General features: G+C 37.1%; 1 protein-coding gene across 5 annotated transcripts in view; it reads left to right on the top strand.

Moving 5' to 3' along the window:
- ANKS1B (ankyrin repeat and sterile alpha motif domain containing 1B) overlaps positions 1-27,204 on the top strand; it is a 792,232-nt gene that overhangs the window by 166,914 nt on the left and 598,114 nt on the right. For all 5 annotated transcript variants that reach the window (XM_070410887.1, XM_070410886.1, XM_070410885.1 and 2 more), the window contains exon 9: positions 16,333-16,476. In XM_070410887.1, coding sequence (XP_070266988.1) covers positions 16,333-16,476 — 144 coding nt within the window. The remainder of the gene's footprint in view (positions 1-16,332; positions 16,477-27,204) is intronic.

The raw sequence follows: 27,204 nt of genomic DNA, 5'->3' as shown, positions 1-27,204 counted from the left end.
GTGACCAGTGTTCATTGCATAATTCCATTTCGATCGCTTTTCTCCATTTACTTTATTATGTTTGTTGACAGCAATAAAGTTTACTGATCCATATAGTACACTGATTGCTTTTTCTTTACAATGTTTTTGTTTTCCCCAGAGTTAATAATTGTCTTTATTTTTTTCATTATGGTAAGTTTTCCATGCATATACATATAGTCAATATGATTCTGAGCTCATATTGTCTCAAGATATTCCGATCCATCAGGTATTCTGTACATTGGATATCTTTGAAGAATGTCACCCCAGTCTTTCTATTTGCTCAGACCTGGACTGGTCACCTTCTGCTCCTGCACAGGTATCAGACTTGGCGTTCTCTTCAACATCACCGGGGGATTCCTATTGCCTCTCTCCTATGTTGGACCTCACTCTCTACATCCTGTGCCTCTTCTTGCTTTAAGGGAGCACATCTCCCAGTAATTTTCTGAAAATACCTCTATTCTATCCTAACCCCTGATTGATAGTTAGACTGGGTATACAACTTTAGAGTTGGAAATAAGTTTCCTTGAGAAATTTAAGGTGATTACCGTACTATCTTCTCGATACTCTTGTCACTGTGAGCTTGTCTTTAGGTTGGTCTAATGGAGCTGTTTTGTTGGGGAAACTTTGATGTCAGTATCATTAGATGTTTACTCTTGAGCTAGACATATATCCTAGAATTACCCTTGCAAGGTCCTAATGGGATGTTATTGGGGGCAATTCGGGAAAGGGGGCTCGGGGATGTCAGGATTCAGTGTGCCTGTGTTTTCTCAACCACCCTGTCTTTGGTATGTTACCTTACCTTTGACTGTTTGAGACAGTTATTTTACTCTTTCCGGAGAATAAACTTCAGTCTTTTGAAAGATTGAAGGAGAAATAATCATCAGGCTATGAAAGAGCAGGGAAAACATATGGGAATTAACTGCTGTTTAAATACCCTTTCAAATAGTTCTTCAGTTCTTGCCGAAGTTCTTTTGCTTTTAGACAATGTTCTAGGCATGTCTGGTATGAAATTTGTGGGTCTTCTAGGCTATCATTAGGTTGATTTTTCGTTTTTCCCATAGGCTCCTTTGAATGTTTCTCATATCAGCTTAGTCATTTGTCATGTATCTATAGCTTTCAGAATGTCATTACTTCAGATTCCTCTCATTCTGCTTATCTTTATGTGTTTGTGCCTTTATAATTACGTTTCTGCTATTTTAATGGCATTTGTGGAGCCAGGGAAGGTAGGTGTGTGTGTGTGTGTGTTTGTGTGTGTGTGTGTGTGTGTGTGTGTGTGTTCAGTCTGTCATTTTTTCCCCCTTATCAATTCCTGGAAACGTCCTCTAATTTGAAGGGCTATCAGACATGTATTACACTTCTAGGGATTTAACTGGGGAACCACCAACAGCTTCTTAGCTTCCAGTTTCTTACCCTGGTTTAGGAATGCCAGGACTAAGCTGGAGAACCTAATTTCCTTATGAGAGGAGGCAGAATTGAGATCCAGTTGAGCTTTATTTGGAAATTGGCACAGTTTCCTTTGGAAAAATGTATGTGTACATATACTTAATATTTATATTTATATATTATATATTAGTACCTGTTGTGGGCGCAGTAACAGGGAAATGAGTTTAGCAATGTTGGAATGTCTTGTCTTGGGTTAGTTCTCCCTGGGGATACTCATTTCAATCTATTTTTAAATCTAAGCCGTAATCTAAGGGAACAGTTCTATGCTTGTTCCCCAGGAGCGTCCCAATCCTCTCTCCTCATTGCATTCTCAGAAGCTATGCAGGGGAAACATGCCTCCATCTGCCTATGGAGAGAGGAAGCCAAATGAACCCTCCCAAGTTAGCCCACAGGGAACTTTCCTTACTGTTTCATGTACCCCAGCTCCATCCCACCTGTCAGAGAACTGGGCTGATTATGTTCTTACTTTCTGTTCTTATTTACACATCTATATTGCTATTATTTAACTTCGATTTGGGAACAAAAACTATTCTTTGGGTGGGCCTACAGTAAAGTCAAGCTTGAAATGAACTGCTTAAAAGGCCTAAGTTGTGCTACTGATTTTAGCAATTATTTTTCTTAATTCATTGTCCTTTGTAATTTAAATGTTAATACAATTTGCCAAATGTAATGGCTGTTCTACAGGGATTAATCACAGAAACAATAATACACAATAACTTATGCCCAAAATCAAGTTAAAATATTTCTACTTTAGATTTATTATTCAATTTATCAGACTTTTATGGTGCACTTACACGGTGCCAGGCTCTGTTAGTTACTGGGAATAAAGACGAGTCTTCATGGGACGTACGGGATAGCAAGGTGACACATTTGTAAAGAAATTATCGTAAGACAGGATTAATGAGATAAAGAAAGAAATATATCCTGGGAATAGAGTAACACACAGGGAATCTCCTAGGAGAGAGCAGGGTTCAGAATGACTTCACAAAAGTGATGACCGAGCTGAGTTTGTTTGTTTATTTCTCCTTTTTATTGAATTTACTAGGGGCCCAGTACATGAATTCATGCACTTTGAAAGGAACTGTGGGCCCCAAGGCTGCGGTGGGCACAGGGGCGGGTCTCAGCCCATCCTCCACGCCCCCTCTGGTCCCTCCTGCCATGGGCCCTAGTCCCCTCTCTTCTGGCAGCCCTGCTCCTGCCACCGCTCCCACACACTGATGATGTTGGCCCCACTTGCACCCGTCTGGGGGGAGATGGAGAAGCCCTGAGGGGCGATCTGGACCGGCAGCCACCACTTGCATCCGCTGACAGCACCAAGCGATCATGGGGGCTGGCGCCGGGTGCCGGCAGTGGGTGCGAGTGGCAACTCTGGCACCAGCAGTGGGTGTGAGCACCAGGCAGGACCATGGTGTACGGGAGGAAAGAATTTTCAGTAACTACCAGAGGCTTGCCCTGATGACAGCAACCAGCCTCCCGCCTTAGTCCGGTGCCCCCACTAGCCTGCTCCACCATTCCACTGAAGCTGATGCCCACCATGTTTCCATCTGCTTCCGATGCCTGCCATGTTCCGCTCACCCCCTGGTGGTCAGTGCACGTCATAGCGACCGGTTGTTCAGCTGTTCGGTTGTTCCACTGTTCAGTCTATTTGCATATTAGGGTTTTATATAGAGAGATTGGGGTGACACTAGTTGACAAAATTATACAGGCTCCAGGTGCACAATTCTACAACACATCATATGTACACTGTACTGTGTTCATCACCCTGAGTCAAGTCTCCTTCCATCACTATTTAACCCTCCCGTGCTCTCCTCCATCCTGCCTGACTAAGGGTTGCTTCCTTTTGTGAAATGTCCTTCTTGGAGGAGGGATAACACATTAGAAAAATTACAGCACTAAAAACTCAAACGTTACAACATTTTAACACTTTAAAAATTACCTTCTGTACAAACTTTGGTAAACTCACAATACATTAAAAAATTAAACATGAATTACCTAGTCAGGAGGTGGTGTAGCCCTCTAAACAGAAAATAATTCTATGACATCCATTTCTTATTTACTAACGACTTGGGGGGAAAAACTCTTTTAGTTTCATTTTAAGGCAGTTGGATTTATAATTCATATTTAAAAGGTGCTTTCAGGGTTAGAATAATCATATGCAGGAAAATGCAAACAGCTCCTTTTAAATATGCCTGAAGGAGAAGATTTCACTGAATTAAATCTCCAGGTTACATTTATCAGTGCCAGCACCTGTGCATTGAAATTAAAATGGAATTACTGTATCAAAATTCTTTCATTTTACTGTATTATGTTTCAGTTGCCTGCATTGATGAATATATATACTCTCTCCTCCAAAGTATAAAATCTTGAGCAAGCCTTGCCAATTATTTTTTTTTTGCATCTTATAGCAAGTAAAGGGATTTGACCAGAAGTTATAGGGTATTTAAAACTACAATACAAGAAGGCCTCATCCTTCAACATTTGTCAAGGCTATTATTTCCATTCTGTCAGCCAACATCTCTTGTGCCACCACTGTGCACAGGGCCGCAATGTTATCACCAAGTATTGCTGGAAGTCTTCTCAGTTGCTGGACTCAGGCATATTTTTTACTCTCAAGGATTTTATTGTTTAAAAAAGGCAACACTGAGGAGGCAATGATGAACAATACTAGATGAATGCATGCATTAATTAAGTAATTACAATATTGATCAAAAGAATTGTTCAAGAGTTAGATTCAAGGGCGCTGCAGTTTTAGATAGGAAAACGCGCATTGGAAAGATGTGCTTTCATTAATTAGAGAAGAATTTATGGAAGGAGTGGAATTTTAAAATGTGGATGCATATATTCCGTTTGTTTGTGTATGTGCTAGTATGTGTAAGCATGTGGGTGTCCATGGTGAATGGGGAATATTGGTGCATTTCCAAGTACAGGATGAAACTTGGGAGAATCACCAGCCCATTGCCTGTGTTGTTGAATGAATTTGAATTATCGAATGAGTGAAAAATAAACTTTGAGATTTTTAATGTTCTCAATACTGTCTTACTTTGATATGAGCACTCAATTTGCGATGCCTAGCAACCATCCGTCTAGAGAGACATCTAGAATGAAGTTTGACCTCTTACTCTGGCTTTTGTGTTTTTCTGGTTAGGCTAGGGAATCAAATACAGTTTTCTGTTCTTTGAAAAATGTATCTTAAGGAATATATCCCTTGGTGTGAAACACTAGCTATTCATTCTGCTTTTCAGTCACTGACTACCCTTTCTAGTGTCAAGCACCACTCATTGCTTTCTATTTTCAGCTATGGTACATCCTTGGCTCTCTCCTTACTAAAGGTATTGTTTCAGTCTGGATCAGGTAGCAGACAGATGCCACATAGAAATTCAAAAAGGCAAAGCTTAAAAGAAAAGATTTTGAAACCATGATATGAGAGTAATTATAAAGATGTAGAACAAAATATAAAAGTATTCAATGACCGAGGGAGAGCACCCGAGGGAGGTCGAACTTGGGGGAGAGTCCTTCTCTGCAAGGCTGTGATTCAGGCCTCATTGGAGAAGGTATTCGTTGCTGCCCACTCTATGGTCCCTCTCAGCTTGGCCCTTCAGAATTGTCCTGAGTTGGGAGGAGGTGGCTTGACCTCACTGACCAGTTATTATACGCAGGCTGCCCCAGGAAGAGGCTGTGCCTTGGCAATGACAGGATGGGACTTTCTGGTGATGTAAGAGGCAGATGTAATGGTATGGGGCCAGACCTGTTTGGAGTAGTTCTGTTTGGTCGGAGTTGTGTGTATTTGAGAGGGGTTTTCAGATGATAGAACTCCATAGCTAGGGAACAAAATAATTTATTTCTTCTAGATGAAATTAGTTTTCCTTTAGGATGATCAAGGTGGAGCATTGGGGAATGAGTCAACAGTAGCATCTGGTAAATCAGAGCTTGCTGATGCTTTTGATACCTCCCAATTGAGTATCTCAGACAGATGACTAATCCAGCATGGGTTTAATGTCTCAGCGAGACAGGATGTGGCTCAGGCATTTCAAGTCGGGCATTTGATGTTGGATTTGAGAGAGTTCATCAAATACCGGCAGATGGCAAGAATGTTGCACAGGCTGAGGGGTATGGCCATACTTTTCAACTTGTCTTGGTGTATCTGGAAGCTTCCTTTCTACTTAAAAAAATTGTAAAAGAGAAACGTTTTTAAAAACACCCAGCATTGTTAAGCTGGCCATTAATTAAAGGTAGCTGTTGTTTTTTGGAGAAAACATGATCAATTTTTATTTCCTTTGCTAGTGTAAATTAGCAAAATATTTCAGTCAAAAAGCATTTATTGGTGCTGTTAAGCATATAAAGGAAGCATGTTAAATTTACCTTTGCATACTAACTCTGTGCCACATACTGTGGATATTAGGAATACAGACATACAAGTCCGATATAGACTACCTTTACCAGTTCTTACCTCTGAGAGAGAATGATATTTTAGATAGTATTGTTTATTTACTTTCACTCAGTTCAAAACTGGGCCTTGAAGTGAGAAATTAACCTCAAAGACTTGCTTCTGAAGCTTTTATCTAGACCGTTTCATCTCTTCAGTATGCACACCATCATGTTCACTGCGACAGATAAAACTGATGAAGGATTAGAAATGAACCTAACTCTAAACTTACCTTGCATACAAGTCAAAGATAAACTAAGACTAAAGACCTGGAACATTTCTATCAGGACAAGAAAGTCTCTTCACTGGAAAACAAACTCAGCCAGTTTATTTCACGCACACAGAAAGACAGATACACAAAACAAGCATTAAAAATACCTTCTGTGGAGACATCATGTCTTATATTGCAATGTTGTATGCACTCTAAAAGAAGCTTCACATCTTTTCACAAAAAGAGTTCAATTATTTTTAAGTGTTTAAAAATTCCTTAATATGTTTTTGTTGCTAATTTTTGCCTCTTGAGTCATGGTTACCAAAATGTGATCTAGATTCCTGTTTTGTTCACCTCTATGACCTTCACGTACCGTAGACATACTTCACTCTGTGGACTAGTGTGATCTGGCTTTGTGTATAAACTGGGAGGAATGGAAATCATAGCTATCCTTGAGGAGGCCTTGAGATTTATTTTGTTAATGCTTATAAAACTCATTAAGATTCTGTAAATTGTGTGCTGTAAATGGTAAGGGATTATTTAGACATATGGTTGTTGTGATTCTATTGTGTACAAAGAAAATTTGACTTTTTGGTAATTATTTTATTAGTTCTTTATGCAAATTGACACATTCATTCTAAAGTTATGTAAGTGAAAGCAATGTTTTTAAAAAAATCAAAAGTACTATATGAAAGGGCCTCTGCAAAAAAAAAAAAGTGCCACATGAGAGTAACATATCAATATATAGCAGTTAGTAGCACACACATCTCATCAGGGATATTATGATTGTGTTTCATTAGGTCAAAAATATATTCAGTAATTGTTCATGAAAGTGCTTGTGAATAACAAGCATTTTTAAATTTTTTTAAATTTTATTTTTCAATTACAGTTGACATTTAATATTATTTTGTATTAGTTTCATGTGTATAGCATAGTAGTTAGACAACCATATACTTTACAAGTGTTTCCCCTAATATTCCCAGTACCCAGTTGGCACCTTAAGTAATTATTACAATATTATTGACTATATTCTCTATGCTGAATGTTACACCTCCGTGGCTATTTTATAGCTACCAACTTGTATTTGTTAATCCACTCACCTTTTCCACCCAGCCCTCCAAATCCTCTCCCCTCTGGTAGCCATCAGTCTGTTCTTTGTATCTATGAGTTTATTTCTATTTTGGTTGTTATTGATTTTGTTCTTTAGATTCCACATATAAGTGAAGTCATATGGCATTTGTCTTTTGCTGTCTGACTTATTTCACTTAGCATAATATCTTCTAGGTCCTTCCATGCTGTTGTAAATGGTAAGATTTCATTCTTTTTCCATCATATATATGTGCCACTACTTTTTTATCCTCTTGTCTTTTGATAGGCACTTGGGTTGTTTCTATATGTTGAATATAGTAAATAACACTGCAATGCACATAGGGGTGCATATAGGGTGGGGCAAAACTAAGTTTGGAAAATAATACAATAATTAATAAATAAAGGAGACATGTACTACTATTTGTAATACTTTAAACAATAAAATAAAATTTTAAAAAAGAATATAAGAATAAACTCTGTGTTTTACATACTCACAACTATAAATCTACTTTTGCCCCACCTTGCATATTCTTTCAAAATAGTGTTTTGGGTTTCTCTGGATATATTCCCAGAAGTGGAATTGCTGGATCATAAAGCAGTTCCCTTTTAAAATTTTTGAGGTAACTCTATACTGTTTTCATAGTGGTTGCACAAATCTGCATTCCCACCAACAGTGCATGAGGGTTCCTTTTTCTCCACATCCTTATCAACACTTGTTTGTTGATTTATTGATAGCCATTCTGACAGATGTGAGGTGATATCTTCTTATGGTTTTAGTTTGCATTTCTCTGATAATTAGTGACATTGAGCATCTTTTCATATGTCTATTGGCCATCTGTATGTCTTCTTTGGAGAATTGTCTGTTCAGGTCCTCTGCCCATTTTTAAATTGGATTATTTGTTTTTCTTGTGTGTTGAGTAGTGTGAGTTCTTTATAAATTTTGGACCTTAACTCCTTATCAGCTGTATCATTGTTGAATATCTTCTTCCATTTAGTAGGGTGTCAGTTTGTTTATGGTTTCCTTTACTGTGCAAAAAAACCTTTTAGTTTGATGTAGTACAATTTATTTATTTTTTCTTTTTTTTCTCTTGCCTGAGGAGAAACAGCAGAAAAAATATTGCTAAGATATTTTGCTGTCTGTGTTTTCTTCTAGGTGTTTTATGGTTTTGAGTATTACATTTAAATCTTTAATCCATTTTGGGCTTATTCTTGTTATGGTATAAATTTTTTTAATTGGATACATTTAAAAGATTCTGTGCCCATTGTTCTTTTGACCATTTATAGTTTTCCATTGTTATGTTCTCCATGCATTTTTAAACTTACTAGATTTATTTTCTGGACTTTATCTATGTTAAGAGAATGTTTTGATCTTGCAATAGAATTTGCAAATATTAACCTATCTAACATCTACTGTATTTTAGTCTTTCTGTGGCTTTGTTATTTTGTTTTGTTTTTTTTTGTGAACTGAAGCTGATTATATGTTTTTTATTTCTATTCTCCTTTGAGATTACAAAGTTAAGAATTTATGTTCTCCTTCAGACTTGTAATAGAATATATTTCCTCTTTTTTAAAAAAAAAATTGAGGACCATTGCTTATTGTGTAGTTTCTCCATCAAATAATGTGAATCATGGAAGTCACCACAAAGTATCAAATCATTAGTCTAAACCATTTCTTACATCTCTTAGCAGTATATGTCCTTAACATATCCTTGGCTACATTAATATTAATAAGAGTGTGCAAAATCCCCAATTTCTATTCCCATTTTATTTATTCTACTTTGATTTCATGTCAGTATGACCTAGAGTTAATCAGTTTTCTGCTGATCTAACAGACTTAATGTCTAATTTGTATTCATTTAATTTTTAATATAAAATGCTTCAGTTAAGTTTTGTTACTTTTTGATGGTTTAATTAATATACATTTCAATCACATTCCTTGCTATTCTATTTTTTTCATATAACTGAATAATTGCTTCCTCTGAAAATGGATGAAACTAAGTAGACTAGAAATAACCTTGTATATAATATAAATTTGAGGAATGCAAGTAATATGCTGTTATATATTGAAAATGGTAAAATATTATCATTTAAGAATGATAATTTTAATTTTTTGATTGTGGAGTTATTGAAAGTCTTTTTTCACATGTCCTCCTTATCAAACATATCTTTTATTATCTGTTTCTCAGTCCAGTACACACACACACACACATACACACACACACACATACATACAGGTGAGCATATATTTACATACACACTAGCACTGAGGGCCTCTCTGTTTTATAATTGTTGAAAGAAAATATAGAGAATGAGAATGGGCCAGAGTTGTCTAGTCAAAAGTCTATGCATATAATGTGCCTAGAACAGTGCTGGCCATTTTGCTGGTCACACAAATAGAAAATATTGCCCCTAAATCATAAAGATAAAATATATTACAGTGCATAGTAGCAAATAGTTAAAAACAATAGATTTGAGTTGCCAAGGTCATTTGTATGTACTATGGAAATTCAGAGAAGAGAAATAGTCTCTGAATTTTTTGTACCCAGCCAAATACAGGCTTTTAAAAAATTTATAATCATCATAGAATTAACAGTAGAAAGTTGGGCTTTGGCAGATGTTGAACTGGTTTCAAATCAACCGTTTTCCACAATAAAGCCCCGATGTATTTTCCCTCCTCACTATGCCCTTCCTGACACCGGATTTGCCAGATGTGGTAAGCACATTCACATACCAGGATCATATGATGCCCCCACCTTTTCTCACCCCCCTCTTCTCCTCAGAACTTGTATCTAGAAGGTGCTTTTGCTTAAATGCAGGTGCTTCTCTGCATTCTCTCCTCTTCACACTCAGTTGGAAATAATTGTTCCTTCTTTATGTTCTCCTAACACCTTATTTCTTTATCTCTGTAATGCTCATCATTTGGCCTAGTTTTACTTTCTAATTACTTATCTACACATCTTTTTATGCCTTGAGTTCAGAGTTCATGACATATTTATCATTCCTTTCCCCCACAAGTTTAGTCTTGTAGACAGCAGTTGTTGATCAATAGATAATTAAAACTGTGTAGTGAATTTGTTTGAAATAGTGGACGTGAACAATATAAATTTAATTAGATTAATGTAAGGGGTAATTAATTTTCTATTAACTAAAATCTTTCCCACAAAGAAACTTCAAGCCCAGGTGGTTTACTGTTAAAAACCCTTTCTTAAAATAAAGGATGAGGGTTGTTCCCAAGTTATTGTATGAGGTCAACATTACTGTAAAAATAAAGACATTCAAAAATATATGTTTTTATTGATTTTTAGAGAGTGAAAAAGGGGGGAGGAGAGAGAAACATAGATGTGAGAAACATTCTGCGCACACCGTACCAAATGGGTCAAAGACTTTAACAGACACTTCCCCAAAGAAGACATACAGATGGCAAATACCATCTGCAAAGATGCTCCACATCATGTGTCTTGATTGTGGTGGTCATTACACAGGTGTATACATTTATCAAAAATGCCCAACTCTACATTTAAAATGGGTGCATATTATGTATTTAAATAAGACCTTTATAATTTTGATCCTAAAGGAGAAACTATTTGAAAAATAGTATTTATTTATTTTTAATTTCTTTATTGATTAAGGTATTACATATGTGTACTTATCCTTGCATTGCCCAAATAGTATTTATTTATATAAAATGATCTGCCATGAAGGATAGTTTAGTTTTCCAAAAGTTACACATTTTGCCTTTCATACTCAGTCTTGCTGAAATTGCAAACTAAACTTGAATAAACTTTATAGAGTAACCTTTAACTTTTTTGACATTAGCTCCTGTCTCTTGTGCATAAACCTGACATTAGTTTAGACTTTTTTCTAATTTTGGAAGAATAAATAGTATCATTAAGCTAGAGTCTGATAAATGCACAGAAGTTTTAAGAGATAAAAGAACATACAGATGATGTATTTTAAAATTGTACACTTGAAACCTATATAATTTCATTAGCCAATGTCACCCAAGTAAATTTAATAAAAATTTTAAAAAGAACATGCAAATTGATTGTATTAAAGTAGAGTAGCAAACCAAATGCATTCTTCTTTAAAGTTTCCCAGATGACTATGAAAGGATGTCAACTATATAAACAGGTAGTAGGTGGGGACAAAATGTGTTGGAACTGAGTGTCTTAGAGGAATTGTAAGGATTGCTTCATGTACTATTAAAAAGAGAACAGCTCTGGCCTGGCCAGTGTGGCTCAGTGATTGAGCGTCAACCTATGAACCAGGAGGTCAGGGCACTTGCTCATGCTTGGTTTGTGGGCTAGATTCTTGGTGGGAAGCACGAAGGAGGCAGCCAATCAATGATTCTCTCTCAACATTGATGTTTCTATCTCCCCCTCTTCCCTTCCTCTCTGAAATCAATAAAAATATATTTTAAAAAAGAGAGAACAGTTCTTCTTAATCTATCTTTCAATATTCGTGCAACTAAAATAATTGCTCTAATAGCAATTCTACTTTTTAATAAATGTGAAATACTTTTGATAGTGGCAAATCCCCGAGTTTAGCATGTCACCATGCACAGTAACATAATTTTTGTGTGTGGATGCTAGGAGGTGGACTTAGTGTACTCATTGCATAAAGATTTGTTTTTTCCCATGCAACTATAAATGCAATTTAGAATTGATACCTAATTCCAAATGATTCCGAGAGAAATTTTGTTTTTTAGAAGACTTACACATTGTAGGCTTGATGAATTTCAGTAACCTAGAGGAAATGGCTGTGGGGAAAAGATAGCATAGGGGAGCATTGCAGAGTTATTTTCAGAAAATTTTGAACAGATGTTTAGTGTTTATGAGCTGATAAAAATATCACATTTGACACTAAGTTGTTTGAACATGGCTAATGCTTTAAACTGTGATCTCTTTCTCAGGACTGAATGTAAGATAAGTGAGTCTGTTCCTCCGGAGTAAAAACCATTACTGACCTGTATCTGGTTGATCATTGGCACTGTTATAGTTTTGATATAAATAAACCACCTTAACACCTTACAATTTTCCTCCTCTTTCAGTGGCCCAGTAGGCTCTTAGGATTCCAGTTTTAAAAAGTATTTTAAAAAAATAACATGGGTATATCTTCTTTTGGTGTTGCCTTTCAAATCGACAAAAATGAATAATCCTTATGTAAGGTCATCTGTGTAATGGGATTGGCTATGCAAATTTGGAGATTAGGTGTACACTAGAGTTAAACTGCTCTGCATAATAAAGGTTAGAGGGATTTGAAGAGCAAATGGAAAAAAAAAACCTGTGGGAGAAAATAGATACCAAGGAACCTGGGCACTTCTTAGTGGAAGGGGGTGTGAAAGCACCCTTCTACTCAACCATCATTCCAAGGAGAAAAATATTTGTTGGGGAGGGGTTTAGTTGTGCAAGTTAAATCCTGTAGAGGTTTTGGTAAAATCTAAGTAGCTCGCTAATGATTGGCGTGAATGCTCTCATTATGAAATAAAGTAGGTGCTGAATTCACTAATTTGAATATGAGATGAACACAGTCAGAGCAAGTTAAATATATATACTATTATAATATGTTAAACTAATTAAATAAAATATTTTGTATATTCATATAATAACATTTTTATATTACATTCAGATATCACCTCATTAGGAAATCCCATATCTTAAAATGTTAGACTAAGGTAGTTATTCTAGAAGCATTTTTCTTTGATTGAGCTTAAATTTGTTTCTCCATGGTATTTATGTATTATGACATTTATTCTTTGAAACAGTATAGAATTGGTCCAATATTTCTTCTGCATAATCTCTATGAATTAACCAATAAATCTAATAAGTTGAAATTTTATGTAAATTTAGGTTCATATTCTATGGAAAAATTTCCTGACATTTAGAACTTTAGGAACATAGTTGATCTCCAGTAAAAAGTTTTAACCATTTGAAATGAAAGAAACTTATGAGTTTGTATGTTCATGGGGCTTCTCCCCCATATAATTGAAGATTATGTTTAGTTTGATAAAACCTTTCTTAGCCATCTTTAATTGTAAAGCAGTGAAGTGGAAAATTATGGTTTTAAACAGCTAATTTATATACTGTCTTTAGGGGGCAGTACTAAACCACTGATAAATTTTTTTATTTTTGCTAATGCTATTGGTAATGACCACCATTAAATAAAATTAAGATAATAATAATGAGATTTGGGATGCAATTATGTACACCTCTTAATATTTGTAAAAATTTCTAGGTAGTCAAATGAGAATAATAGTCTGAAATTTAGTCATTTAATAATTCATCCAACAATTATTAAAATCCATTATGTATAACACATGTGTGAATAAGGCAATGTTTGCTTTCAGATGACTTACAATTGAGTAGGATAAGCAAACCATACTTGTATGTGTCTGCTATGTGTATGTACATAAGATAAAGATAATAATGATATAAATAACAATATTTATTGATAATTGTTTATTTGCCAGTTACTGTCAAGCAATTAATTTTGTCCTCATAAACCCCTATTGAGTAGGAATTATTATAATGCCTACTTTGCAATAAGAAAGCTGAAGATTAATAAGATTATGTGATATAATTGGTGATGTATGAACAGGGTAGAGACATAAGAGTTTTTCTTTGAGAAGGAGAAAGAGACATTGGAAGAAAAGAACTGATTAGCCTATGAAATATTGATAATTCTTAGCCAAGAATGTAATGACTTATACTGCCATGCCATCTCAACCTTGATGGGCAAACCAATCGTGAGTTAGTGAAGGAGATGCCTATTTGATCATCCTATTCATTTTTGTAGACAGCATTGATCATATTGATGCTCTTGCTATATTAAGGTTTTGGACATTCCCCAGTATTTTCACCCAGATGATCTGCAGGACCAAAAATCTCTGTGATAATCATCTTATATTACTGATTTGAGAAATGTGTACTTATGAAAGTATGGGGCTATGTACCAGACTGCAGAAATTTTCACTGGCTGTCACAGGTAACAAAATGCTTTGGGGAATATCATCATACAGTAGAAATATATTAACAAATATGCTTCTTCAATTTAAACTGCAATGGTATCAGCTTGGTTGTTCAATATACTGCCTTCACAGGTCATTGTGCTCAATGAGAGGTCATGCAACACAAGGTTAAGGGGTAAGCTCTAGAGTCAGGCAGTTGGGTGGGAATCCTTTTTCTGCCACTTTCCAGCTCTGTGACCTTGGGTTTTACCTGACCTCTCTGTTAGTATTTACCTCAAGGGGTAGTTGTGTGAATTAAAATAATGAATAATAGTGCTCAAAAGACTGTAGTTATTATTATTGCGTCTTATAGACAGTAACTTATGATTGGGAGACTAATTTCATAATTTCTCAGTTATTGAAAATCGATAAAGGGAAACAAGATGTGAATGTCAAAAATAGTTGTATAAAGATTTATATTTGATTTTTAAAAGCAACAACATTTGGAAGGTGTGGGGGTGCTATTTGCAATTCAATATATAAAATATCTTTACTAACTTCAGTAGTCATGATCTATCAGTATTGTGCTGAATGCTACTTTCCAAAGATTTTTAGGCAAACTTACTATCTTTTTTTCTAAAAACAAAATTCCCCTTGATGAGCATTTAGCAGGTTCTTTGAATATGGAATTTTTCTTCATTTCTGGCAAAATTTCTCACCTTATTTCTTTGATAAATCCCTACTAATTCAACATGGATCTCTTAGTTTGACCCCCTACTTACCTTAGTTTTTAACTTATTTCAATCTTGTAGGAAATGTCCTCACACTTACTTTCCAACTTTCCTGTTGGAGTTTATGTATTTGTTTGATAGCATTCTGTTCTCTTTCAGGGATGCAAATATCTTCTAATTCTATAACTTTGTTTCTGTATATTTATTTTGTTCTCTGTTAAAGACTTCCTTTAAACTTGCAGTGAGCTTTTGGCTCTTGGTCAAATTTAACTAAAAACTTAGAAACTATTTATCCGGGTGGAATTTATCCAGATGTGGCCTTCATAGCAGGCATTACGGCACAGATCCCCACCATATTCCTACATACTTATAGATCTTTTTTCTTAGGAGGTTAATTTTTGTAGAGAGGAATATGCTTACTCTCCTGTCTGGAGGGATATCACCCTAGCTTCCATATTCTCTAAGGTAAATATGGTAGGCACTGGGGTCGGGTGGGATTCCTCATCTATTATAGATATTTATTCACTTAATTCCTTTGTTTTTAGAGAGAGGGCCCTCTGCTCACTGTGCCTACATTCTTAGAATTCATAATCCCTTTGCTTCAACCTCACCAGAAAGTAAATCTCCAATTTCTTGTCAGGTGGTAAAGATTTAGTTTCTTGGGTAGGTGAGAGGATAGGTCTAGGGAGTCTAACTTTTTCTAATATATAGTGTCCATCCTGTTTTAGCCCCATCTGCACCTACACCTTCAGAAGTAGTGAATCTCTCCCTTCGTTAAGCCCTTGGGAGGGTGCTGAGGCATGAACAGGCCTGCTTCTTATTCTCTCCTCTTGCAGGCACTTGGCTTCCAGTTTTCTCAAATTTTCCAAATCGGGTAATATCTATTCATCTGTTTATTATTATCCAAAACTTTTCTTGATATTGCTCATCATCTTTTAACAGACTCCTTTTGTCCTTGTCCTTATGGTTTAGACCATGTTGAAAATGGAAGTCCTATGATTCGCTTAAAAAGTATTACTCTCCTTTATATGATAATATAACATGTTATGAATCATTTTTTCAAAAAGGAGACTATGTTTTTGGTGACATTGTGAAAAAAATGGGATTTTTAAGTAATTTCTATTCTAAAAAAGTATTTGCACACTATTCTTCTGATTGCATTTAGAAATCATAAGATTTTTCTCATTTGTTGCTATTCAGCTATTACTTGGGTCATTTTCATGTCCTGTTCTTTGTTATGAACTTTGTATCTTATCAATCTTTCCCACCCGGTTTTTTTCACTTTCAGCTTAAAATTGATTTATACATGTTCTTTTTGGCTGAGTCAGATGGTGCAGTCACATAACTATGGCTAGAATTAAGCTGACTTGCTTGCTACAGTACACCATAAAAATTTAAATTTAATTGATGTTAAGATATCTAAATAACATTGATATAATACATTGGTCTAATATAAATTTAATTTCAGAGAACTTCATCTACAATAAATTTGTCACCAGGAGAAGTGGAAGAAGAAGATGATGATGAAAACACTTGTGGGCCCTCAGGACTCTGGGAAGCGCTGACTCCTTGCAATGGATGTAGGAACCTTGGCTTCCCTATTCTTGCACAGGTAACAGCTTGCTTTTCTTAAGGTACAATAAAACATAAAAACGGTTGCCTATGTTTTTAAGTAAATCCTTTTTCCCCTCTGGAAATCCAGTTAGTATCTTGTTCGCTTTGTAATTTTTCTTTAGTTAAGGTCAGTAATATATTTATATAACTTGCTATACATATATGCATATGCAAACACATATTTTACATAATTTTATGTGGTTGTTTTATTTTGGTCATGATGCTAGTTCCAGAAAAATGGATTTACTCAATTTAATATTTATGATCCAGAAATATTTATTAAAAGATGCTCTTTTGAAATTAAATCATAATTTGTATTAAAATAATAATAAAATGATTTACAAAGAAACATACTAGGGCTCTATAAGAGCATAGTGATTTTTTTCTTAGCACAATGGAACCTTGTAGAATAATGTGTGGCATTATTAGTACAACCCCAAAATGAGAGGCGAACACTAAAACATTGACTATAATTTTGAACCCATTTTGCTCTTCATTAAGTCAGTTTTAATTCGATTGTACCACCTTCAAATTCCTATTGTCTGCTATGGACCACAAGCCCTTAGGGGAATTTCAGAAAAAGTAAAATAAGCCAAACAGAGTGAAGAAATTGGAAACCACAATGAAATATTTCTACACAAAAATGAAAAAGCATGTTATTAAAAACAAAACAAAACAGTGTAATAGCAAAGGTACGCCTGTGTACCGACATAAAGCATGGGGAGAAAAATAGTGCAGGACAGGAAATAATCCACAGTGATTTTCCAGAATAGTGTTATATCTCAAAACTATTCTTTCCTATTTTGTAACAAATATGAAGCAATTGTATCTAAGGAACCGTAACATTTTTCATGTCAATGGACAATTTGGTGATACCCACTCAAATTCCAATATTAATTTGTTGTGGAAAACTAAATAAGATAATCAAATCAACATATGGTACTTAAAGAATCTCTTCACCTTAATATGAGCTGTTATAGGACTTTAAGACAATTTATCCTAACCATTACACAATTATTATCAATATGTGCTGGGCTGTGAGTTCCATAAAAGTAAGGAGCATGTATTGCTCACCATCCAAGGTCTAATGCCATCACAGTCCCTGGTATATTGTCAGAATTAAGTCACAAATATGTATATTCTAGGGTTTCATTTCTTCACTTAAGGCTTTTACATCCAAATGCCCACCATTACTATTTGGTCACTGTTGTCCACATCAATCACTTCTCTTTTGTATGAAGTCTCTCTCAAACATCGGTGCATACTTGAATGTAGTATACTCCTCCTTGTACAACTGCTGCTGCAGTTTCCCCACGGGGGTATTAAACATGCCCAACTGCGGGCCTCTTTAGGGTGTGCGATACAGAAACATGGTTGGCTGTCCATGGCTCTCTTTTGAGACGGCTCCTCCACACCTCCTTATCACAGCTCCCAGAGCGTCCTGTTGCCCACTCTTTGTAGCAGGTGGGCTAGCGGTGGTCTTCTGCAGGTGTTTTTGTCTCTGAGTGACTGAGGACAGGGTGGGGGCGCTGATTACTGACTCTGCAGGCTTAGAGATGATCGCTCCTGCACCAGACTGTGCCCTGTGGGGGTCTGCAGATCTCCGGTCCTCGCACAGGTCAGGGTGCGCAGAAGCCCAGGTGTGAGGCATTGCTGTTCACTCGGTGAGGACTTCCTTTTAAGCCAGACACACTGGTTCGTTAAAAACCTCTGCTCTTTGATTTAGCAACCTCAACTGCCAGTCCCTCTGCTCCTCTTTTCTGGAAACCAAATTCTCCACCTACGCCCAAACTACCCGGAGGGTGTGCTTTTAACTCTCCTGCCCTTGTGACTTGTGCCCATCACATACCCTTTTCTCTCTGTTGCCCAGCAGCCCCTCCCTCATCGCAGGGACACTGTCCTTTGGACCTCACTCTGCCATCCTGCCCCCCACAGCTCAGCAGACCACCCCCTCTCACCAGGGCCCCTCTAAGAATCTTAATAAATACTGGAAAATTGCTCTCAATAAGTGTTAGGCAAATTTCTGTTAGGTCTAAGTTTAAAATATCTATAGTTTCTCAGCCAGCACTTCTAATTGTAGATAATTAAAATTAATTGTAGAATTTACCTTAAGGAGGGAATTGGGCAAGTTGGTAAACAGGTTAGCACAGGATGTTTTTCAAGGTGTATTGTATCAAAAAAGACAATAACCAAGAATAATATCTTACAATAGGGATTTGTTAAATTATGGAGCATTCTATGATATAATATTCTATATCCATTAAAATGATTATATTGTTTTGCATTTATTGAAATGAAAAGATACCCCTGACTTTTAAAGGAGCAGAGTGAACATATTTCAAACTAGCATTATATGCATGGTCCAATTTATGTAAAATTATCTGTGTGTGTGTGTGTGTGTGTGTGTGTGTGTGTGTGTGTTTGGGTTTGAAAGTGTGTTCAGTGAAATGTTTAAGTGCTTATCTGGATGTAGTGATTTTGATTTTCTTTTTTCTACTTTCTATTTTTATTAGGATAATTATTTCTGTTAACAGGGAAAATAAAGCTGTTTTTATAAGCAATGTCTAATTTTTACAGCCATGATAATTTTTATATTTTGACACACCCTTAAATTGCCGATGAGATTTTTTAACCTTTTCCCTAAACAGCTGCACCCTGACTATACAGTGAAAAGATCCTCAAACATTAAGCTACTTTACGCCCAGTGCATGAAAATTCATGCACTGGAGGAGGGTCCCTCAGCCTGGCCTGTGCCCTCTCGCAGTCTGGGAACCCTAGGGGGATGTCCAACTGATGGCTTAGGCCCGCTCCCCACTGGGAGTAGGCCTAAGCTGGCAGTTGGACATCCTTAGTGCTGTTGTGGAAGCGGGAGAGGCTCTCGCCACCGCTGCTGCGCTCGCCAGCCATGAGCCTGGCTTCTGGCTGCGTGGACTCCCCCTGTGGGAGTGCACTGACCACCAGGGGGCAGCTCCTGCGTTGAGCATGTGCCCCCTGGTGGTCAGTGTGCATCATAGCAACTGGTCGTTCTGCCATTGGGCCGAAACTGGCTCTCTGACATCCCCCAAGGGGTCCTGGATTGCGAGAGGGCACAGTCTAGGCTGAGGGACCCCACTGGTGCACAACCGAAGCTGGGGAGGGACACAGGAGTTTGGCCAGCTGGGGAGGGGCCGCGGGAAGGCTCCAGGGCATGTCTGACCTGATTCGTTTAGTATTGATCGGCTGGACCCTAGCAGCAAGCTAACCTACAGGTTGGAGGTCTGCCCCCTGGTGGCCAGTGCATGTCATAGTGAGCAGTTGAGCAGCCTTAGCATATCATTAGCATATTATGCTTTGATTGGTTGAACGGCTGACTGGACGACTGGACGCTTAGCATATTAGACTTTTATTATATAGGATTTTTTTTTTTTTTTAAAGTGTAGCATGTCTCTATTTAGAAGATCAAGAGGTCTTTCTTTTGTTTCTCAGTAGGTGGCGCTAAAGCATAAGTCTTTTTTGTTTCTCTTGAGTTGATCTGGTTTCTCAGATCTCTTCAGGGGCAGTGGAAAATGCTCTATTCCCTGGGGAGGTGAGTGTCTCTTCGGTAACCAAGTCACTTTAGGACACCAACCCCATGGGGAGATGTGGTGGGTGATTGGATGCTGAGCCCAAGAAATCCTAGTGCTGCCCCCACCAGACACTGCTGGCAGTGCAGCGCCATGGGTGGGGACAGGGTGAGCTGGGAGAGGCCAGCTGGTGCCTTTGTGGCTTTGTTCTCCTCCCAGTAATGGCGACTGCCAGACCTCAGCTGCCTCACCACTTATCTCCACCCCTGATGCTGGGATTGGCTGCAGCATGCTTCTGCCTCTCCAGTTCTCCAGGCTGCAGGTCCTCGGTGCTACAGCTTCTTCTGGGGCCCTCTGCTAGCTGTGAGAGGGTGAGGAGAAGCGCCAGGCCCCATGGCTTTGTTTTTCTGCCTGACAATGGCAGCCACCAGACAACCGCAGCCACACCTCTGTACTCCATCTCCCAGTTCTCCCCAAGCCTCTCCATCCCCACCCCATCATTGGCCTCAGACCAGCACATATGGACTACTCAAGGCAGGATTGCTCCCTGTATCTGTCTGTTCCTCAGGGATTCTTCCCCTCTCTAAAGACTCACAGTGAGCTCTGGGCTGTGTCTGTGGCACCCATCTCTGCTCCTCTCCCTTGTCCTCCCCGGTTCATTCTGATTTGCCCACCTTCAGATGTTTCGATGTCCACAGCTCAGCCATGTTGGTGTGTCGAGCAGAGAATCCTTTCTTGAGTTATAGCTGTTCAATTTGTTGCAACTTCAAGGGGGAGAGACCAGGGAAACTCATGCTGCCTTCTTCTGATAGCCCAAAGTTATAGTTTTTGAGTCTTTAGTTTGTTCTATACGTCAAAAAGGACATTTTTCTTCCTTTCAGCTTAAAATATCTGGTATTTATGGAAATGTATTTTTCCTTTATTTATTGAAAGGCCAATTCACATATCAGTATCAGTTCTCACTGGCTTGTTCAAAGTCCTTATATCAAGTGGTTCTGGTGTGTGTTGTTTTGAAAGCAGTAGGTAGCATTGGGCACAGTATAATTTGGGTGCTATTTAAAAATTAAAATGAAGATATATCCGTTTGCTTAAAAGCACTTATATGCCATGCACTTTTATTACCAGGTATTTATCTTAGGTTTCCATTAAAGCACTGAGTTAATTGCCTTGTATCCAGAGAAACCAGAAACTATTCTACTTGTAGGGTCCACAGACTTTCAGAATTTTTTCCAATCTAGTCATTAGACCGACAATTGTAGAACCTCTGTTATTTGTCCTGATAACCATCATGTGTAGCATTCTGGCAACTATATCTCTAGTTTCATGAATCTGATGAATTTCTTCTGAAATTCCTCTTGCTATTTAGAAAACTACCTTATTTGTATTTGTCTCAATACTTAAGAAGCTCAGGTGGTTAAATAAAAATCGACCTGAGATTAAGAAATTCTTTTTATGTAAATGCAGCAGCTTTCTGTATGTTTGCTCTTAGAACAGATTTCCATACAGCTTCTCATTAGATATTCTTAAGCTAAATTTATGTTCCCTCTCCTCTATGTTGGAGTTTATGCCATTGGGTAAATCATTTAACCTCCTTAGGCCTTATTTTCATCATCCTTGAAATTGAGATGCTCCTTTAGGTATCTTTCAACTCCAGAATAGTTATGATTTCATGATAGGGGTTTGAATACTCCAAGCAATAATTATGAGTCAAGGAATTACTCAGATATCGACAGCTTTGGGAATTGTGATTCAACACATAGTCTTATTTTGTTGCTGATTTTCTTCTTGCTGAAACTTTTAAAAGAACCAACATTTGAAATGTGGAAATGACACAAATGGTAGCTTAGTAAGCTGGGAGTTTAGTGGGGGCAGTGCTTGAAACTATGTAATTGAATATGAGTTACATATTTTATTTATTTTTTAATAAAATTTAAAAACATTTTTATTGATTTCATAGACGAAGAGGGAGAAAAAGATAGAAACAGCAATGATGAGAGAGAATCATTGATCGGCTGCCTCCTGCATGTCCCACAATCAGGATTGAGCCCATAACCTGGGCATGTGCCCTGACCAGGAATTGAACCATGATTCATAGGTCGATGTTCAACCACTGAGCCGGGCATGGGTTACATATTTTAAACAGAATTTAGTTGATTATGAACATGGCTGTGATAGGCAGATTAATCCTCCCAAAACGTGTCCACATCTTTATGTTTACAACCTGCAAATAGGTGACCTTTCATGGCAAAGGGATTTTTCAGACGTGATGAAGGTAAGGATCCTGCGACGGAGAAACATCCTGGATTATCCAGATGGACCCAATGTGGTCATTATGGCCCTCCTGAGAGACAAGCAGGAGGGTCAGAGTCGGAGAAGGAGATGTGATGATGAAGCAGAGTTGGAAGTGATGTGGTCATGAACCAAGGACTGGGGATGGAGTTCCCTGAAAAACAGGAAATGGCTCCTTCCCTACGACCTCCTAAAGGAACCAGCCCTGCCAACACCTTGATGTTAGCCCAGTGAAAATAATTTTGAGCTTTCAACATGCAGAACTGTATTAAGTATGTGGTCATTTGTTACAGCAGCTCTGGGAAACTAATGCAGATTCTGGTACCAGGAAGTGAGATGCTGCTGTAACAAATACATTAAAATGTGGAAGTGGCTTTGTAATTGTGCAGTGGGGAGAGGCCGGAAGAGTTCTGAGTAGCATGGGAGAATAAGACTAGACTGCTTGGGACAGAAATATGAATCTGAAAGGTCCTGCCAGTGAGGGCTCAGAAGGAAGTGCTAGGTAGAGAAAACCTATTTTGTCTTAGAGAATCCCTAAATTGTCATAAATAGAATGTTTTTTAAGAACATGGATATTAAAGGCACTACTGGTAAGGCTTAAAAAGTGAGGAGAATGGTAGAGAACCTGTATTATCTTAGAGCAGCGATTTTCAACACACCCCCCCCCCCCCCCTTTTTTAATCTCATGGCACACATAAATTCTGTGACACACAAAAACAGGTTTTTTTTGTTTGTTTGTTTTTTTGCCAATCTGACAAAAACACACACCACAGTATAATTTTGATTCATTTACACTGGATGGCTATTGTTGTGTTGGCTGTTGTCATTTTTTTACTTGAAAAGGAATAAAAGGGAAAAGAGGTCGGTGCCCCTGACTAGTCAGGTACTGAAAGTTGTAAAAGTTCTTGCACTCTTAATCGCTGTCTTAAAGAATAGCTAAATCATCATAGAATGTTGGTAGACATGAATGTTAAAGATACTTCTGGTAAGGACTGAAAATTAAATGAGAAACATGTTATTGAAAACTGGAGGAAAGGAAATACTTGCTATATAGTAGCAGAAGCCTAGCAGAATTGTGTTCTGTAGTTATGTGGAAAGCAGAACTAGTAAGTGATGAACTTGGATATTTGGCTCAGGAGATTTCCGAGCAAAATATTGAAGGTGCAGCCTTGTTCTTCTTGTTGGCTATAGCAAAATGTGAGAGGAAAGAGATAAATTGAATGAAGAATTTTTGAGCAAAAAGGGACCAGGACTTGATGACTTGGGACTCTCTCAACCTATCCAGATTGAAAAAAGATGCTAAAATTTAACTGTCAAGAAAGTGTGTTTTGGAGAAGAGAAAAGGGTGGCTGGATAACTTTTTTTTTAGTTCCTCAGTAGCATCAAAGTATCAGATTATTCACTCACACGGGAATCTCTTTAAAGAAATTAGGTATGTGTCTCATAGATCTCTTAATTCATTTTAGCATAATTTAGGGATGGGATTAACCAGTCAAGATCTACGGAGGAGTCTCTAGTTTACTGGAATACATTCCTGTGACATATGTGGGAGACCCACAAGGTTTTTGAATTTAGTATATCAGTAGAGATACTGCCTGCTTGGACTGAAAGGAACAGGAAAAACACAAAATAAAAGAGGGGCTGTTAGATTCTTAAAGGAATGGATTGTTGCAGAAAAGAAATAGTCTTGTAAAACTATTCAACTGTAAATATATGTTAACCTTTATGAAACAGGAAGTAAGACTCAGAGGACAGAGCTAAGGACACAGAAGATGGAGCTGAGAATTACAAAGGATTATTCCTAGGCCTGAAACCTAATGGGATTTTCCCAGTTAGTTTTCTAAATTTCTTGTGGTTGTTGAGTCCCCTTTTCTCTTTCATTTCTCTGTCTTTGAATGAGAGTATCTATAATTGTTATCCTAAGCTTACCTTTGTGTTTAGGGAGCAAATAATCTGTTTTCTAATTTCAAAGATTCACAGATGAAAAGGGGTTTTATCTCAGGATATCCTAAAGTTTCACCCATACCTGATTTAGCTGATGAGATTTTGGACTACAGCAGCATAGTATTCCATTATGTAGATGTACAACAGTTTTTTAATCCATTCGTCTGCTGATGGGCACTTAGGCTGTTTCTGAATCTTAGCTATAGTAAATTGTGCTGCTATGAACATAGGGGTTCATATATCCTTTCTGATAGGTGTTTCTGTTTTCTTGGGATAGATTCCTAGAAGTGGGATTACTGGGTCATATGGGAGTTCCATTTTCTCTTTTTAATTTCAGCAGCTCTGCAAGCTGAGATGCATAAGCCACCATTTGTGGTACTAGACATTTGAGCTGAGAGCAGAGCAGGGAGGACCAAATGGTTGCCATCAATGGGAGGGGTACTCAAATTATAATAATAATACCATTTTATAGAATTTGTTAAAACCCTAAAGATTCTTTGTTTAATACTAATACTCAGATCCTAAGTCCTTCCCTTTTCTAGATTATATATATACATTTTATTATGCCATTCTATGGATATACCATATGTACTAGTATACTTAGGAGGGATATGTTTCCAGGATACTGCTAAAAGATAAGCATGTGGGAACACACCACCATAATATTTACATAGTATAAAAACCAGGAAAGTGTGTTGACATGAGGGAGACAGTAACCCTGCTTATAAATTCTTCCATCTCTCTTTTTAATGTGGGCAGTAATGGAGATAATACATTTTAAAGTACATGGGTGGATTGATATCCTTGTTTTGTTTCTCTTATTCTAATGAAACTGCTTGTTTAACATTTTAATAAAGATTTTCAACCTAACAACTTTCTAGTCAGATTTTTGTTTGTTTGCGTTTTTCATCGCTTTTCTTTTCCTTGTACAATTTTCCATTATCATATCCTCATTAAGTTTCTAAATTCTTCCTTACCATCTATTGAGTCCCCCCCCCCTCCCCCCCCCCCCCCCCCCCGGATATCTCAATACTAAAATTGTCTATTTCTCTGTTTCAGTCTCTACCCTTTGCTTTCTGGGCTTGCTGGAAAAATCTTTAATTATTGTTCTCATGATTGGATCCTTGTTCCTAGCTTCATATCTTGTTCTCACTTTATTTCTTGACTATCCTTGAGTATCATTAAGTAGCCTCTCAAGGAAGAGCTTTTATAGTCCATGAGTGATGGAAACTTTTATTTTTCTCTCATATTTGACTGTCAGTTTGATTTCTAGGTTAAAATTTATTTTTGCCTCAAAGTTAGAAAGTTTTGAACAACTTCCTTTTACTGTCTATTGCTATTATTCCTGTGCTTATGGCTTGTTCTTTTCTCTCTCTTGATGCTTATAAGGTCTGATTTTTACATTTTTGGTGTTCTAAAATTTTATGTCTAGTTGTGGGGTTTTAAAAATGTATCATAGTACATGTAAGTTTTCCCTTTTAATATTAAAATTGTATCTTTCAGCTCTGGGAAAATACTTTTCTACTTTAAAAAAATATTTCTTCCTTTCATTCTCATTATTTTCTTTTTAGAGTATCTATTAATTAGATGTTAAAGCCCCTACATGAATTGTTTTCATATTTTAATTTCCCTCATACCTTTGTTTTTTTCTCCAATTTATTTTTCAATACTTTCTTGATTTGTATGTTTTAGCAATCAGCTTTACTTTCAAAGAGTTTTTTTTATTTTTATTCTCTGATTGTGTCTTTCTCAAAGCACCCTGTTCTGTACTTTCTGAGTGGATAGCTCCTTGTAAGAAGTATTGTAAGATTTCTTGCTTTCTCCCTTCCTCTCTGAAATAAATAAAAATATATATTTAAAAAAGAAGTATTGTAAGACTCTATTTCAAATCTCATAAAATGAGTCACAGTGCAGAAAGGGATGCTTTCATGCCTACCAGAGAAGGGGAAGACATAAATGAAGTTAAGAGGATTCTGGTCAATTAGCCTGTAAAGGAAGGAACTCTTTGGCTGTGTTAGAGGTGACAAGTGCATGACCACAGAATATGGGTAGGATACATACTGCAGGTTATGAGTTGTTAGTGATACGCAGGATGTGCTCATTTTATCAGGATCCTAATTCATGAATGTGGTGTTTGAGAGCTGTCTGCAGTCTGACTCCTGTTACTCTGCCCTCTGTCATACTTAAACTAGAGGGATTGCCGAGAATGGGAACACACTTCAGCTTTCCATGAGTCCTTTCCAGTACCCGAAATGCCCTCGTTATTTCAGCATCTATGAACCCACCCATTCATAGCAGGCACACAACAAATATTCCTTCTCAAACCTTTCAAACCAAGGAGACATATGGAGTCTATTTACATAGTGGTAAAGGGAATAAGTGAGAAAATAATATTTTCTCTTGAAGTTCTTTTTTAGGAAAAATGATTATAACTGAAAGAATAATAATTCCCTGCATTGGATATGTTCTCGGAAGGCATGCTTGATGCCTCTATGGAATCTGTCACCAGGAACCTATTAGATGAGACAACTGAGGTGCAGAGAAGTCTGTTAACTTGTTTATGGTGACAGTTACGAAGTAGCAGAGGTGAATATTCCAACACCGGTCTATTTGGACCTAATGCCTAGAGCTCCTCGTGTTTTTCTCTTTATCATTCAATCATGCCTCCTAAGAAAAGAATGTTGTTCACATTCACATCTTCTGCTGTTTCTTCAACAATAGTGTCGAAATAAGTTGACCAGCCCCCTCTCTCTTGGAAAAAGGGGTACCTGATTATGTCCAAAACATATGCTAAATGTTAATGGATCATTATTTCTATTAGATAGAGAATTAATGAAGGTTTCCAATTATCTTAGTGTCTCCAGCAAATTCACTGTGGCTTATTCTGAGTTTAATCTTAGCTACAATTCGGAATAGACTCTATATTTACATTTAGAAATACATTTCATATT

Source organism: Myotis yumanensis, unplaced genomic scaffold, assembly GCF_028538775.1.
Source record: "Myotis yumanensis isolate MYYU_CA2020_CCGP unplaced genomic scaffold, mMyoYum1.0.hap1 SCAF_3, whole genome shotgun sequence".
NCBI classification, from domain to species: Eukaryota; Metazoa; Chordata; class Mammalia; order Chiroptera; family Vespertilionidae; genus Myotis; species Myotis yumanensis.
The sequence above is the reverse complement of the archived record's forward strand: the minus strand, read 5'-3'. Positions and strand labels throughout refer to the sequence as shown.